This window comes from Girardinichthys multiradiatus, chromosome 3 (genome assembly GCF_021462225.1).
Source record: "Girardinichthys multiradiatus isolate DD_20200921_A chromosome 3, DD_fGirMul_XY1, whole genome shotgun sequence".
NCBI classification, from domain to species: domain Eukaryota; kingdom Metazoa; phylum Chordata; class Actinopteri; order Cyprinodontiformes; family Goodeidae; genus Girardinichthys; species Girardinichthys multiradiatus.
Genome location: NC_061796.1, coordinates 1,331,530 through 1,346,828, shown reverse-complemented (window position 1 = coordinate 1,346,828; position 15,299 = coordinate 1,331,530). Strand labels below are relative to the sequence as shown.

At 41.4% G+C, this 15,299-nt stretch overlaps 2 protein-coding genes across 3 annotated transcripts in view; both read right to left on the bottom strand.

The window, feature by feature from the left end:
- Nucleotides 1-5,997, bottom strand: part of bves (blood vessel epicardial substance) — a 49,933-nt gene extending 43,936 nt beyond the window's left edge. The window contains exons 1-2 of one of the 2 annotated variants that reach the window (XM_047361693.1): nucleotides 5,843-5,997; nucleotides 4,883-5,140 (exon numbers count right to left, since the gene is read on the bottom strand). In XM_047361693.1, coding sequence (XP_047217649.1) covers nucleotides 4,883-5,105 — 223 coding nt within the window. In that variant the 5' untranslated portion in view covers nucleotides 5,106-5,140; nucleotides 5,843-5,997. Of the gene's footprint in view, nucleotides 1-4,882; nucleotides 5,141-5,597; nucleotides 5,724-5,842 lie in introns of those variants that run through there. The other variant, XM_047361695.1, reaches the window with a different exon arrangement.
- Nucleotides 5,998-6,521: 524 nt separating this feature from the next.
- popdc3 (popeye domain containing 3) lies at nucleotides 6,522-10,965 on the bottom strand. Its single transcript, XM_047361696.1, has 3 exons — nucleotides 10,239-10,965; nucleotides 9,017-9,125; nucleotides 6,522-8,290 (listed from the first exon to the last, which is right to left on the bottom strand). Exons 1-3 carry the CDS (start codon nucleotides 10,718-10,720, stop codon nucleotides 8,012-8,014), a joined length of 870 nt encoding a protein of 289 aa, XP_047217652.1. The 5' UTR covers nucleotides 10,721-10,965; the 3' UTR covers nucleotides 6,522-8,011.
- Between the last annotated feature and the right edge of the window lie 4,334 nt (nucleotides 10,966-15,299).

Here is a 15,299-nt window from a genome sequence, read left to right as displayed (position 1 = left end):
CTGGAGGACCTGATAATGTCTCCCCATCATGCCTGAAAGCCTGTGCAAATCAACGCGCTCCGATCTTCACAAGGATCTTCAACAAATCACTGGAGACATGTGAGGTCCCCTCCTGCCTCAAACGATCCACCATCATCCCGGTTCCCAAGAAACCCACCATCCTAGGATTAAATGACTATAGGCCTGTAGCCCTGACGTCTGTGGTCATGAAATCCTTTGAGTGGCTGGTGTTGAAGCACCTGAAAGATATCACAGGCCACTTGCTGGACCCCCTGCAATTTGCTTACCGAGCAAACAGGTCAGCAGATGATGCTGTTAACTTAGGTCTACACTTCATCCTGCAACACCTCGACCACCCAGGGACGTACGCCAGGATCCTGTTTGTAGACTTCAGCTCGGACTTCAACACCATCATACCAGACATCCTCCACCAGAAGCTCACCCAGCTCAACGTCCCAGCCTCCACCTGTCAGTGGATCAACAGCTTCCTGACGGACCGACAGCAGCAGGTGAGACTGGGTAGCATCTTCTTCCGATCCAGATCAATAAGTACTGGTGCCCCCCAGGGGTGTGTTCTATCCCCACTCCTCTTCTCCCTGTACACAAATGACTGCACCTCATCGGACTCGTCTGTGAAACTACTTAAGTTTGCAGACGACACCACTGTCATTGGACTGATCCAGGACGGTGATGAGTCTGCATACAGACAGCAGGTGGATCGGCTGGTACACTGGTGCAGTCAGAACTACCTTGAACTCAGCCCACTCAAGACTGTGGAAATGGTGGTGGACTTTCGGAGAACACCACCCCCATACACCCCCCTCACCATTCTCAACAACACTGTATCGGCCGTGGACCACTTCAGGTTCTTAGGAACCACCATCTCTGAGGACCTGAGATGGTCTTCACACGTAGACACTGTTCAAAAGAAGGCCCAGCAGAGACTGTACTTCCTGAGGCAACTGAAGAAGTTCAACCTTCCACAGGAGCTGCTGGTCATCTTCTACACTGCCATCATTCAATCTGTCCTGTCTTCATCCATCTCAGTGTGGTTTGGCTCATCCACAAAACAGGACAGGTCCAGACTGCAATGAATAATCAGGAATGCAGAGAGAATAATCAGGGCTGACCTTCCCTCCATCCAGGACTTATACAGGTCTAGGGTCAGGAAAAGAGCTGCTAAAATCTCTGCAGACACCACACACCCTGCGCATAAACTGTTCAGAGCTTTACCTTAAGGGCGCCGTTACAGAGCACTGTTCACTAAAACCAGCCGCCACAGAGACAGTTTCTTCCCCCAAGCTGTTTCTCTGTTGAGCATTCAATAGAGTACAAAACAACTTGGCAATGAAGCTGATTCTGATTCTGTTTCCACCAGAACTGTCCGTCGGGAGCTCCACAGGGTCAATATACACGGCCGGACTGCTATAGCCAAACCTTTGGTCACTCATGCCAATGCCAATCGTCGGTTTCAATAGTGCAAGGAGCGCAAATCTTGGGTTGTGGACAATGTGAAACATGTATTGTTCTCTTATGAGTCCACATTTACTGTTTTCCCCACATCTGGGAGAGTTACGGTATGGAGAAGCCCCAAAGAAGCGTACCACCCAGACTGTTGCATGCCCAGAGTGAAGCATGGGGGTGGATCAGTGATGGTTTGGGCTGCCATATCATGGCATTCCCTTGGCCCAATACTTGTGCTAGATGGGCTCGTCACTGCCAAGGACTACCGACCCATTCTTGAGGACCATGTGCATCCAATGGTTCAAACATCGTATCCTGAAGGCAGTGCCGTGTATCAGGATGACAATGCACCAATACACACAGCAAGACTGGTGAAAGATTGGTTTGATGAACATGAAAGTGAAGTTGAACATCTCCCATGGCCTGCACAGTCACCAGATCTAAATATTATTGAGCCACTTTGGGGTGTTTTGGAGGAGCGAGTCAGGAAACGTTTTCCTCCACCTGTATAATGTAGTGACCTGGCCACTATCCTGCAAGAAGAATGGCTTAAAATCTCTCTGACCACTGTGCAGGACTTGAATATGTCATTCCCAAGATGAATTGACGCTGTATTGGCCGCAAAAGGAGGCCCTACACCATATTAATAAATTATTGTGGTCTGAAACCAGGTGTGTCAGTTTCATTGTCCAACCCCTGTAGGAGTGCGTTTATATTTAGTTGAGAAAACCAGAACTGCAGCCTCCACTCTAATTCATCCAAAAAGTGTCCCAGACGTTTTGAGTTCAGGACTCTGCGCAGACCAGTTAAGTTTCTCCACACCAAACTTTCTACACCTGCAGCCATGGAAGTGATTGGAACAAAGGAATTCATTGATTTGGTGGTGTGACCCGATACTTTTGGCAATATATTGTCTATGTACCAATAGGATCATGAACTGTGAGATATTTTTATTGTTAAACACGGGTCTTTGCTAATAAGTCAAATACATCGAGACAGGTGAACCTTACTGACTGAGGTAAAGAACATCACAGCTCGATAGTCATAATAAAGAGTTTGAATACTTGTGTGGAGAGGAATATTTTTACATTCTTTATTTAAGCATTTTTAAAACTTCAAGAACAGCAAATCTTTGACAAAGATGGACAAATACAGGTCCTTCTCAAAATATTAGCATATTGTGATAAAGTTAATTATTTTCCATAATGTAATGATGAAAATTTAACATTCATATATTTTAGATTCATTGCACACTAACTGAAATATTTCAGGTCTTTTATTGTCTTAATACGGATGATTTTGGCATACAGCTCATGAAAACCCAAAATTCCTATCTCACAAAATTAGCATATTATTAAAAGGGTCTCTAAACGAGCTATGAACCTAATCATCTGAATCAACGAGTTAACTCTAAACACCTGCAAAAGATTCCTGGGGCCTTTAAAACTCCCAGCATGGTTCATCACTCAAACCCCAATCATGGGTAAGACTGCCGACCTGACTGCTGTCCAGAAGGCCACTATTGACACCCTCAAGCAAGAGGGCAAGACACAGAAAGAAATTTCTGAACGAATAGGCTGTTCCCAGAGTGCTGTATCAAGGCACCTCAGTGGGAAGTCTGTGGGAAGGAAAAAGTGTGGCAGAAAACGCTGCACAACGAGAAGAGGTGACCGGACCCTGAGGAAGATTGTGGAGAAGGGCCGATTCCAGACCTTGGGGGACCTGCGGAAGCAGTGGACTGAGTCTGGAGTAGAAACATCCAGAGCCACCATGCACAGGCGTGTGCAGGAAATGGGCTACAGGTGCCGCATTCCCCAGGTCAAGCCACTTTTGAACCAGAAACAGCGGCAGAAGTGCCTGACCTGGGCTACAGAGAAGCAGCACTGGACTGTTGCTCAGTGGTCCAAAGTACTTTTTTCGGATGAAAGCAAATTCTGCATGTCATTCGGAAATCAAGGTGCCAGAGTCTGGAGGAAGACTGGGGAGAAGGAAATGCCAAAATGCCAGAGGTCCAGTGTCAAGTACCCACAGTCAGTGATGGTCTATGGTGCCGTGTCAGCTGCTGGTGTTGGTCCACTGTGTTTTATCAAGGGCAGGGTCAATGCAGCTAGCTATCAGGAGATGTTGGAGCACTTCATGCTTCCATCTGCTGAAAAGCTTTATGGAGATGAAGATTTCCTTTTTTAGCATGACCTGGCACCTGCTCACAGTGCCAAAACCACTGGTAAATGGTTTACTGATCATGGTATCACTGTGCTCAATTGGCCTGCCAACTGTCCTGACCTGAACCCCATAGAGAATCTGTGAGATATTGTGAAGAGAACGTTGAGAGACTCAAGACCCAACACTCTGGATGAGCTAAAGGCCGCTATCAAAGCATCCTGGGCCTCCATAAGACCTCAGCAGTGCCACAGGCTGATTGCCTCCATGCCACGCCGCATTGAAGCAGTCATTTCTGCAAAAGGATTCCCTACCAAGTATTGAGTGCATAACTGTACATGATTATTTGAAGGTTGACGTTTTTTGTATTAAAAACACTTTTCTTTTATTGGTCGGATGAAATATGCTAATTTTGTGAGATAGGTATTTTGGGTTTTCTTGAGCTGTATGCCACAATCATCCGTATTAAGACCTGTAAATGAATGTGCACACCTGAATCACACCTCCAGTCACATCTGAACCAGTAATTTTGTGCCATGGTGCTCTTATCTTTTCCAACAAAATCTGCAAGTTTACTGAAGTATCATAGCAACATTAACTGCTTCAGATCTGTTATTTCAATATTTGTCTTTTTCATTTTTTACCTAAATAAACCTTCTAAAACAGACTGCCTGTCATAATGACCTTTGTAAAATAAATAGGTGAAATCAAAACCCAATTTCCCATAATTCCTACAGCTTCCTGTCTCAAGTCCATCCAGGAAAAAGATGAACAAACTGGAAAAGCTTTTTCCATTCCCCCATCCTCTCCTGTGTTTAACAAACACAGTCAGGGTGCGTCGCTGATGGTGTAGGGGTTAAGCGCACGACCATATGCAGAGGCTACAGTTCTCAAAGCGGCTGTTCCCAGCTCAAGTCCCGGACCTAGCGACATTTGCCGAATGTCTACCCCTCTTTCCTGTCTGCTTACTGTCAAAAAATAAATAAATAAATAAAGGCCAGTGCTGAAAAAATATCTTTACCAGACACAGTCAGAGCATTTTAAGGCCTCAGCTCTGGTGATGTCTTTTGTGACAATAAAAGTAAAATAAAACTTTCAAACAAAACATAAAAAAATCTAAAACCTCAACACAATTTTGCTGACATCGTCTCAGTGTTATGTCACAGCCCACTTTTCATAACATTGGGATAAGTCCAGCTCTCTCATGTGTTTAATGCATCCATATAATCAGTAAAATGCCTTCGGGGGGGGGACAGACCTGTCATCAGGAAGAGGCGCAGCATGATCATGTGCAGCCCCAGAGTGGTAGGAATGGCCAAGCCCAGCAGCAGGGATAGGTTCCCCAGATGGAAAAGCATGTGGTGGGCTTGTTCCCACTCCTGGCAGGAGGTGGCATTGGGCTCCACAGCTGGAACCCCTGGAGATGACGAGGTTAATGTGGGCAACATGGGAAAGAAGGTAACATCAGGTGAAGTAGACATCCTGATGCAGTTTCAGCCAGAGGACCAGGGTAGAGCTGCAGAAAATGATGAGAGCAAGAGGTGCATGATTATAAGGTGGACAATAATTTTCTGTTTATCCACTGTTGCTGATGCTGGAGACTCCTTCTCTTAAATTAGCAAAACCTCTGACAATGTGAGCTTTGACTAACTTTCTTATCCAAAACCTCCTGACACTTCAGAAGCACCTGCAGAGGTGGGAGAGATTTTGTGCCCGTTTGAACCTAATCGTCCTTAACATAACATTACAATTTAGGCAAATGTGTGGGTTTTACACTGCTGGAAAATCCCCAATCTGAACATACACATAACGTGTGTTCATGTGGCCTACACACAGGAGCAGATATGGCAGAAAGGAGACTGAAGAAAACGGAAAAAACTAAATGTTTTGCTGTTGATTTAATTTACACATTAAAGTATTTTATTATAAATTCTTCGTGAGCATACTTGTGTTTGATTAATTTCGCGGCTTACCTAAACCATTCCATCATATCCTCAAAAGATTACAGCTCGCAGAAAGCTGCCAGAAACAGTGAAGAGTCAGAGAAAGCTTTAGCTGAGCTGTAACAGCTGCAGCCTGCTGCCTTTCCCTTTCTTTGCCAAGACTCCCATATAAAAATAGAATCGGAAATGTTCCTGCACTGACACAAGAATTCCTTCTAACCATAACTTTCCAAGTGCTTTACTAAGGACGATGAGGGAAATACGAGGTTTCTTACCGAGTATGTTCAGGCAGTTAAAGTCTGCAGAGTGAAGAAAAATGGCTACTTTTTGCAAACGGACCGAAGCGCCTGTGGTGACCGCAGGCTGGACCTTTTTTGGGGGTCTGCATAATGTTCATTCCACAGAGCTGACGGGGGAGACTAAAATGGGCAACCAAATGAGAACAGTGCCGGAAATCTCCAACAGGGGGCGACATGTCACTGGTGACCTGAATAGTGCTGCTGTTTCACCAATCTAGGATTTTTTTAACCGTTTGATTTAGTAGCAACAAATAAAATCACATATACGATACCGACTGTGTTTCCACTCATTATTCTAGTTTTGAAAAACATACCTAAAAAATGCACAATATTTTTAACGACATAGAAGACAAAAAAAAAAAAGAACCCTGCCATTCCTTCTGCTTGTCTTAATGTTGCAAAATTCTCAGTATTTTCTATTTCTGGCATTAAAGCTTTTAAAATTAAGGAACTGTATTTAGAAAACAAGTTATGGTCTTTTTGTTTGTCTTAAAAAGTTATTGTATTAAAGCATGGTTGATGAGGGACATGAAGTATCTACAAGTCTATATTTGATGTATTTCTGTAAGTCTGTATGTCTTAATTATTTCTCATTATTTATAGTCTGTGTACATAAGTACTGAAGTTGGTTGTGACCAAGAATAAAACAATTATGTGGCTCTGAGTAATTTTAATCTGTGCCTAAAAGAACAGGTAACATGACCTTGTCACATTAACACGAGAGCACAAAAGACCAAACATGTAGCACATCTCCATGTACACATCAGCATTGATATAACTTGAATGTACATATCTCAATCTTATGTTGCAGAGACTAATTTTAGTACAATTTCTACAACTGATCCATTATCTTCATCTATAATCCTAAATGCCAGTTACATTTCCCTCTATGTTCAGCGTCAAGTCTAAACTATTTCGTCACACACAGCATCATTTCTACCAGTTTAGGATAATGCTGTCTGCCACCCATGAATATCCTCATAATGCACACCAAAGGACTTTGTGCCAAAAAAGGCAGGTAGATCATGGACATTAACACCATGTAAGATTCAAACATGTACATAAATACACACAATGCAAACTATAATACAGTAAGCATTGGATTTAATACTCTCACTGATAAGACCTGTCTCACATGAAGTTAAGGAAGTTCCTTTTTGGGCATAATCACCACACATGCAGACCAGCAGTGGGTTTGTAAGTGACTCAATTTTGAATAATCAGAACACCATCGGGGATCATAAGTGATGAAATCATGAGAAGTGCAGTAACATTACAGGCAGTTGACAAAGCATTGCATTGGACAATCACAAAAAAACAGTGAGTAAGCAGACTAAGAGATGCCCAGCATGGATTTGATAGGGGTCACCATATGGGTTTGCATGAGGTCAGGTTGTCGTGAGCATCTTCTTCTTGAGACTGTTGTACAACAACAGAGTGTCTTCAGTCAAAGGCTTCTTCAGATCTGCTGTAAGACAGACCAGTCCTTCCTGCCCACAGCCATCAGCATCTACAACAGTTCTTTGAAGAAACCTGTATAATATGAGCTACAAAAACTAATAAAGTATTTCTGAATTTGAATTTTGCATTTGGACAATGTAGAGAGTATTCTTTGCAACACAATAAGGGATGGCCTAGATGCCCTCAGATCCAGCGTGATATCTGTACACGGCTGGGTTTCGGTGCCTGAGTTCCTTTTACTGATGGAAATTTAAACATCACTTACAAACTGAATTATTTACTTAACTATATCTCATCTGCAAATTACATCTGCATCTGACAATTCCCTCTTGGTGCTCAACCCTTTTTGTTTGTCTGTCTGCAGTTATGCACAATTGAAGGTAAATATTTTAACACCAGTTGCACATCTACATAACTTAGTATATTCCTGGGTTTGTATGTAATAACTGTCATTTTTCATTCCCACTAGAGACTGTTTAATAAATTCCAGTTGGGTTATTGTGACAGAAACGCTGTGCAGGATGCACTGCAATTAATCCTTGGCATGGTCGTGGACTTGTTTGAGGGCCAAACAGGTGAGAAGTACAAGAGAGTACACTGTCTTAGTACACGGTCTTACACTGGAACTGTGTGTGTGTGTGTGTGTGTGTGTGTGTGTGTGTGTGTGTGTGTGTGTGTGTGTGATTAGGCAGTCCTTTCCCCTGGGATGGGGACTTCCAGAAGGTCATGTGCTCTTTCTAATTCTGGCCCTGGCATGTGGCAGTAACTTGGTAAGCGAAGATCATAGTGCTGTCCTGCATTATCAAATGCCTTATCGCTAAGTGAGTACAACTTTTCAGCTATGTCATTGCGCACAATCAGGGCAAAGATCCTGGCTATATAGCGGTGCTTAGCAAAAAGCAGGTACAGCTTCTTCCTTCTCCAGGCTATGTATCGGCACTGATTGTCAGCATGCAGAGTCACCTGAGGATAATAAACCAGAGAACAAGTTGTGATTTCTGTTTAAACTACACACTCATACAGTATAAGATGTTAAAAAAAGCTTTTTGCAGTATATGTAATTAGTCTTTTAAATATATCATTTATGAGATGTTTACCATGCTCAAAAAGACAGAATATTACATTTGAGTGCCAAAACCAATACAAGTTTACCATTCCATCACAGGCCAAGAGAGCTATGTGAGATAAACTTACATCCACACACACCTAAGGACAGTTTAGAGTGACCAAATACTCCAATGTATATTTGGGTCAGAAGATACGGTGAATACATTGTATTTGTTTTAAAAGATTAATTTGGCTGGGATTGAATAAAAACTCTCAATAGCTCAAAGGCTATTTCCTGTATGCTGTACTACTGGTTTAAGAAGCAAAGAATTCTGAAGAGATAAATGGACTGAACTTATATAGCGCCTTTCTAGTCTTACAGACCACTCAAAGCACTTTACACTAGAGCCACATTCACCCAATTGCACTCACTAACACTCACACATTCATACGCCAATCAGTAGGCAACTTGAGGTTAAGTGCCTTGCCCAGGGGCACATCAACATATGGCAGAAGGAAGCTGGAATCGAACCCACAACTAGAGAAAAGTGCACATTTGTGTTCAGAAACGGAGGGGCTTCACTACTAATAAAGGTTTAATAAATCCAGTTACACAAAAGTGATGCAGCCGATTAAATATACCTGGAATATTCCCTCCTCTGAGGGCCTGAGAGAATCCCATTCAGGAGAATCCAGAAACTGGAAAGGGTGGATATAATGCAAGAATTCCCCTTTAACTGTCACACGGATTCTGGAAGAGAACACAGAGAAAGTTAAAGTCAGTTCAGTCGATCTGTTAATACTAATTTATAACCATGAACTTTATTATAATCAGCATTGTGCATGCCTATCCGTCAGCTCATTTGTAATTCCTCCCTGCAACAGCTGCTGCTGACATCATAACATGAAAAAGGACAAAGTTAGGCAAAAAGTCACAGGCTACAATGTAGACAGAATTCTTCCAGCACAGAACTGGTGGAGTTCGGAGACATGAAGTACTGATAAGGCTAACTTTGCCCGTTTTAGAAAAGGCACACTAAAATGGTCTCTCTCTGCTTAACAAAGGGAGTCCCAGCTTCCCTGACATTTATCTAAATAACACATAAAAAAAATCATTATGAAGTGATGTAGTGTGTGTCACATGTGTAAATGTCTAATAATTTATGCAATTCAGCATTCTTCTTTATTCTGATTTTTTAAGACTTCATGAACATTGGTATCCTTTACAGAATAAGAAAAGACTGCATACTCATTTCTCAATGACAGACATGTGTTCCTTTCAATGTGTTTAGGAACCAGCAATGTAATGATGTCAAAATGCAATGGTGAAATTGATGTTTCGGACACTAATATAAACTTGTGACAAGTCACTTTACAGAAAAAATGTACATTGTGCCACAAAGCAAAGAACGTTTAGATTTTTCTTTTTTTTTAGAAATGCATCAACTCGGTGATATGGTTTGCTTCGTAGTCATAATGGAATTGTATCCTGTAAAGTGGATCTGTCAGCTGCAGCACAAGAAAACTGGAACCTGACTGATAAAGGATCAGATTTCACTCTAGTAAGGTCCTAATGGGACCTTCAACAATTCAAGCAGTCAGAGTATGCAGATGAACTGCAGAAAAGGTTTTTCTTCATTCATTATTTTTTAAGGTTTTTTTTAGAACAGCTGAAAGGTGAGGTTTTTCAGACCAGCAGCTTAAAGATTGATGGGATGGATTTGGATATTAACTTTTTACTCATCCTCCCTATTAATCTGAAACAGATTAGTTGTTGCACAAGAATTAGTAGGATTAGTTTCTGTTTAAATTTTTTATTTTTATTATTTTTAGCCTTGCTGAAGTGAAGCCCTCATGCAGTCACCTGCCAGAAAGAAGCACCGACAACTTGTCAATTTGTGTTTTTTCTTCTACAGCGAAGCACTGGCCCTTCTCCAGAGTATGGACAGCTCCGTCGCTGGAGGCCACTATCTTCCCAAAATGTGTGAGGGACACTCCGAGTCTTTTAAACATGCAGTTATACAGATCCTCAAAGTCCTTGTCGAATGTGAGGCTCATCAGCTTGTAAGCTATATACAGAGCTTGAGCCAAACATACCCCAAACAGGGCGAAATTCCAGAGAAAAGTGTCTGTGGTGCATGGGTCCGACCATGCCCACAGAATGCTGCAGAAAAAGCCCAGAGTCATGAAGGTGAACAAGTAAAGCAGTCCGTAGAAGCCGCTTCCTCCCATGAATCCGAGGAAGAAAAGAATGTTGGCGAGGTGGAATAGAGAGCCATCTAAACCCTCCTTCCATTCCTCGCACAGCGGTAACGCTGGCGACGCCAGCTTTACAGTCAGGTTCATTACTTCAAAGTCCCCAGCCTCCGTGTTCGTAAAAGAGCATAAAACAGTAGCGCATTCAGACAGACTCAGCCCCGACCCAAAGAGCTGAACAGCCTTTACCGCCGCGGATCCCCAGGCTGCGCATTTCCCCTGCTGCCTGTCTGAGGGGAGCGTAATTTGGCATTGTCCTGGGTATAGTTACTGCGATCAAGTGAGGCGACAGTCAGAAATACGCGGTCACGCCAGCCGACACTAGCTCTCTCTTAAAGATTAGCTTCGCGCATACAAGGTACATTACGGTAATGGAGCTGAAAGGACCCGATCCTGGTAATCGTTGAGAAAATAAGAGGAAAACAGAAAAGTAACCTTCAGAACATTTATATTAATTACATTTTTACAACTTTCACATAAATGTTTTATGTAAAAAAATAAATATATAATCATTTTACTGTACAGTTTTGGAGAAATAACGGTCAAAGTATCTACTAATGCACAACTATTATATGCTTTTGTTCCAAGTTCAGGAATTTATTTCTCCAAAACCACGAGAGGTGACAACACAATCTCTTCAAATTATAGTAAAGGGTCATCTATACTATAACCAGAATTAATATTTCATAATTGTACTGTACAGTTTTAGAGAAATACACAACTCAAAGTACCTACAAATGCTCAACCAGTATATGCTTCTTTCCCACTTTCAGGAATTTATTTCTCCAAAACCATGAGAGGTGACAACACAATCTCTTCAGATTATAGTAAAGGGTCATATATACTATAACCACAATTAATATTTTTAATACTTTTACTGTAGTTTTCGAGAAATACACAACTCAAAGTACCTCAAAATGCTTAACCAGTATATGCTTCCCACTTTCAGGAATTTATTTATATTTTTAAAAACGAAAAGATTAGTCTTAAAACATTTAACAGTAACATTGTTTTATAGTTAATTCAAATTAGGCACATCACAAGGATTGATGTGACCTATCACGACAGACAGGCTTTTCTCTAAGTTGTCACTGTCACGATGTGGTTTTGGATCGAACCAAAGTGCAGACAAGAGCTCGGCAGGATCATCTTTGTAATTCATAGATTTATTTACCAGGTCAAAAACGTAGCAAAATCACTGCGGGTTTCCCAAAATAAGGCGTGGCAAAACAATAAAGCATAATCATGGACGAGAACGAGGTGTGACAAACACAAGGAACCAGCAACAAACAAAGACACAAAACCAACTTATATACTGTGAGATAACAAAGGGTAGGTAATCAGAGAAAACAGGGAACAGGTGTGACAAGGAGACAGAAGGAATGGGTGAAACAAATACAAAGACAGAGCATGGGCAAAGTAACTAATAAACAATAAACAGAAACACAGACCAAGCAAACCTATAGATAAAGATAAATAATCAAATGGGGAATAAGAAAACTAGAATAATCATGACTAAAGTAAACAGAGAAACTAGAGGGAACATAGGAACAACAATAACAACCTAAGAACAAACAAAGAACCCATAAAGAAAACCTGAATACAAAAGTAAACAAACCTAACCACACTGACTGAACTAACTGGAAAGGAAACAGAAAATAAACTAGTAAACAAGAAGAGTGCAAAGGAACAAATAATAAAACACAATTAAACACAAATATACTAAAGAGAAATAAAACTAGAGAATCCAGGGAAGACCAAGAACTATAATAATAATAATAATAATAATAATAATAATAATAAACCATACCAAGTAATAAGAAAACAACCATAAAAGAACTTAAGAAGTAAACACTAGGAGGCGGAAGAGGAATAAAAGAAAACATGACACAAAAACCAAAATAGAAACATCTAAGCAAAAGGTAAACAAACACAAAGCCACAAACAAAGTCCAAAAATGTCAGTCCGTGACAGTCACCCTCTTCAACTATGCGAAACACAAACGAGCAAAGTGCTTCACGGACAATGGTACCACTTTTGTCGAGGTAGGAAAACTTTACTGGCCGTCCGTTATCTCTTACATTACTCCTCACCTCTCATCGACTCTTTTTATTTGGCACCCCAAAGGACAATCCTCAGTCAGAGATCAGTTGTACGTTTCCACAAGTTTATTAAAACCAATCTGAATTCAGAGAAGAGACATCACACTTAAACGGGTACCTGGAAACGTCTGTCTGTTGTCTCCTTTGCAGTTGCGCCACAATACCTTTATATACCCCTCGCTGCTGTGCAGTACACATACCCAATCATTCTGTCTGTGGATGTCTCCCAGCAACAGTATAACCGTTCCTCATGTCCAAATAAGGAGTGTTTCTGGTTATTTTCTTCTAGTGGGCTTGTCCTCCCGTATCTTCTTCACCTCCATCCGGTAATCCCTTGTCATTCACCAATTTATGACCTTGGACTCTCTATGCTTCACTCCCTAAGGACCTTGCATTTTCTATGCTTCACTCCCTAAGCTTGACTCCCCGATATCTGCACACAGGTTACACACATAGATAGTTTATATTCTACATTACACACATAGATAGTTTATATTCTGCACTTTTTAATTAGTTCAAAACAAAGTTACGTGTGCTCCGGTGTTCATGGGTCTTTCTGTCTGGCATTGGAATACTTTTCACCTTTGAGGTTCTCTCTAGTCACCAAAATGGCGACCAAAAAGGACAGGTGAGTTAGAAGATACAGTCAGTCAGTCATTTTCTACCGCTTTTTCCATAGTGGGTCGCGGGGAAGCTGGTGCCTATCTCCAGCAATTTATGGGCGGAGCCGTTTTTGTGCTGGGCTGCAAGCTATGGTTGTGCAAGGGAATTCAGTAATAACATGTTATATGGATACTTCTTGAAATGTATTAATGTATTTATAAGATTTCATTGAAAAGTGTATGAAAAGATGTAGGCATGATAAATTACTTTAATAACAGATAATGCACTTTATAAATAGCATTTTTCTGTTAAAAGCAAGAGAAAAAATATTAGCTAGTCCTAATTTATTTATTTTGTGCAATATAGGCCTACTGCGTTTTCCCCTTTGCAAGGCAACTAGAAAAATTAGCATTTGCTGCGAAAATGGACTGAACTTATACAGGTCCTTCTCAAAATATTAGCATATTGTGATAAAGTTCATTATTTTCCATAATGTCATGATGAAAATTTAACATTCATATATTTTAGATTCATTGCACACTAACTGAAATATTTCAGGTCTTTTATTGTCTTAATACGGATGATTTTGGCATACAGCTCATGAAAACCCAAAATTCCTATCTCACAAAATTAGCATATCATTAAAAGGGTCTCTATGAACCTAATCATCTGAATCAACGAGTTAAATCTAAACACCTGCAAAAGATTCCTGAGGCCTTTAAAACTCCCAGCCTGGTTCATCACTCAAAACCCCAATCATGGGTAAGACTGCCGACCTGACTGCTGTCCAGAAGGCCACTATTGACACCCTCAAGCAAGAGGGTAAGACACAGAAATAAATTTCTGAACGAATAGGCTGTTCCCAGAGTGCTGTATCATGGCACCTCAGTGGAAAGTCTGTGGGAAGGAAAAAGTGTGGCAGAAAACGCTGCACAACGAGAAGAGGTGACCGGACCCTGAGGAAGATTGTGGAGAAGGGCCGATTCCAGACCTTGGGGGACCTGCGGAAGCAGTGGACTGAGTCTGGAGTAGAAACATCCAGAGCCACCGTGCACAGGCGTGTGCAGGAAATGGGCTACAGGTGCTGCATTCCCCAGGTCAAGCCACTTTGGAACCAGAAACAGCGGCAGAAGCGCCTGACCTGGGCTATAGAGAAGCAGCACTGGACTGTTGCTCAGTGGTCCAAAGTACTTTTTTCGGATGAAAGCAAATTCTGCCTGTCATTCGGAAATCAAGGTGCCAGAGTCTGGAGGAAGACTGGGGAGAAGGAAATGCCAAAATGCCAGAAGTCCAGTGTCAAGTACCCACAGTCAGTGATGGTCTGGGGTGACCATGGTATCACTGTGCTCAATTGGCCTGCCAACTCTCCTGACCTGAACCCCATAGAGAATCTGTGGGATATTGTGAAGAGAACGTTGAGAGACTCAAGACCCAACACTCTGGATGAGCTAAAGGCCGCTATTGAAGCATCCTGGGCCCCCATAAGACCTCAGCAGTGCCACAGGCTGATTGCCTCCAAGCCACGCCGCATGGAAGCAGTCATTTCTGCCAAAGGATTCCCAACCAAGTATTGAGTGCATAACTGTACATGATTATTTGAAGGTTGACGTTTTTTGTATTAAAAACACTTTTCTTTTATTGGTCGGATAAAATATGCTAATTTTGTGAGATAGGAACTTTGGGTTTTCATGAGCTGTATGCCAAAATCATCCGTATTAAAACAATAAAAGCCCTGAAATATTTCAGTTAGTGTGCAATGAATCTAAAATATATGAATGTTAAATTTTCATCATGACATTATGGAAAATAATGAACTTTATCACAATATGCTAATATTTTGAGAAGGACCTGTATATATATATATATACAGGGGTTGGACAATGAAACTGAAACACCTGTCATTTTAGTGTTGGAGGTTTCATGGCTAAATTGGACCAGCCTGGTAGCCAGTCTTCATTGATTTC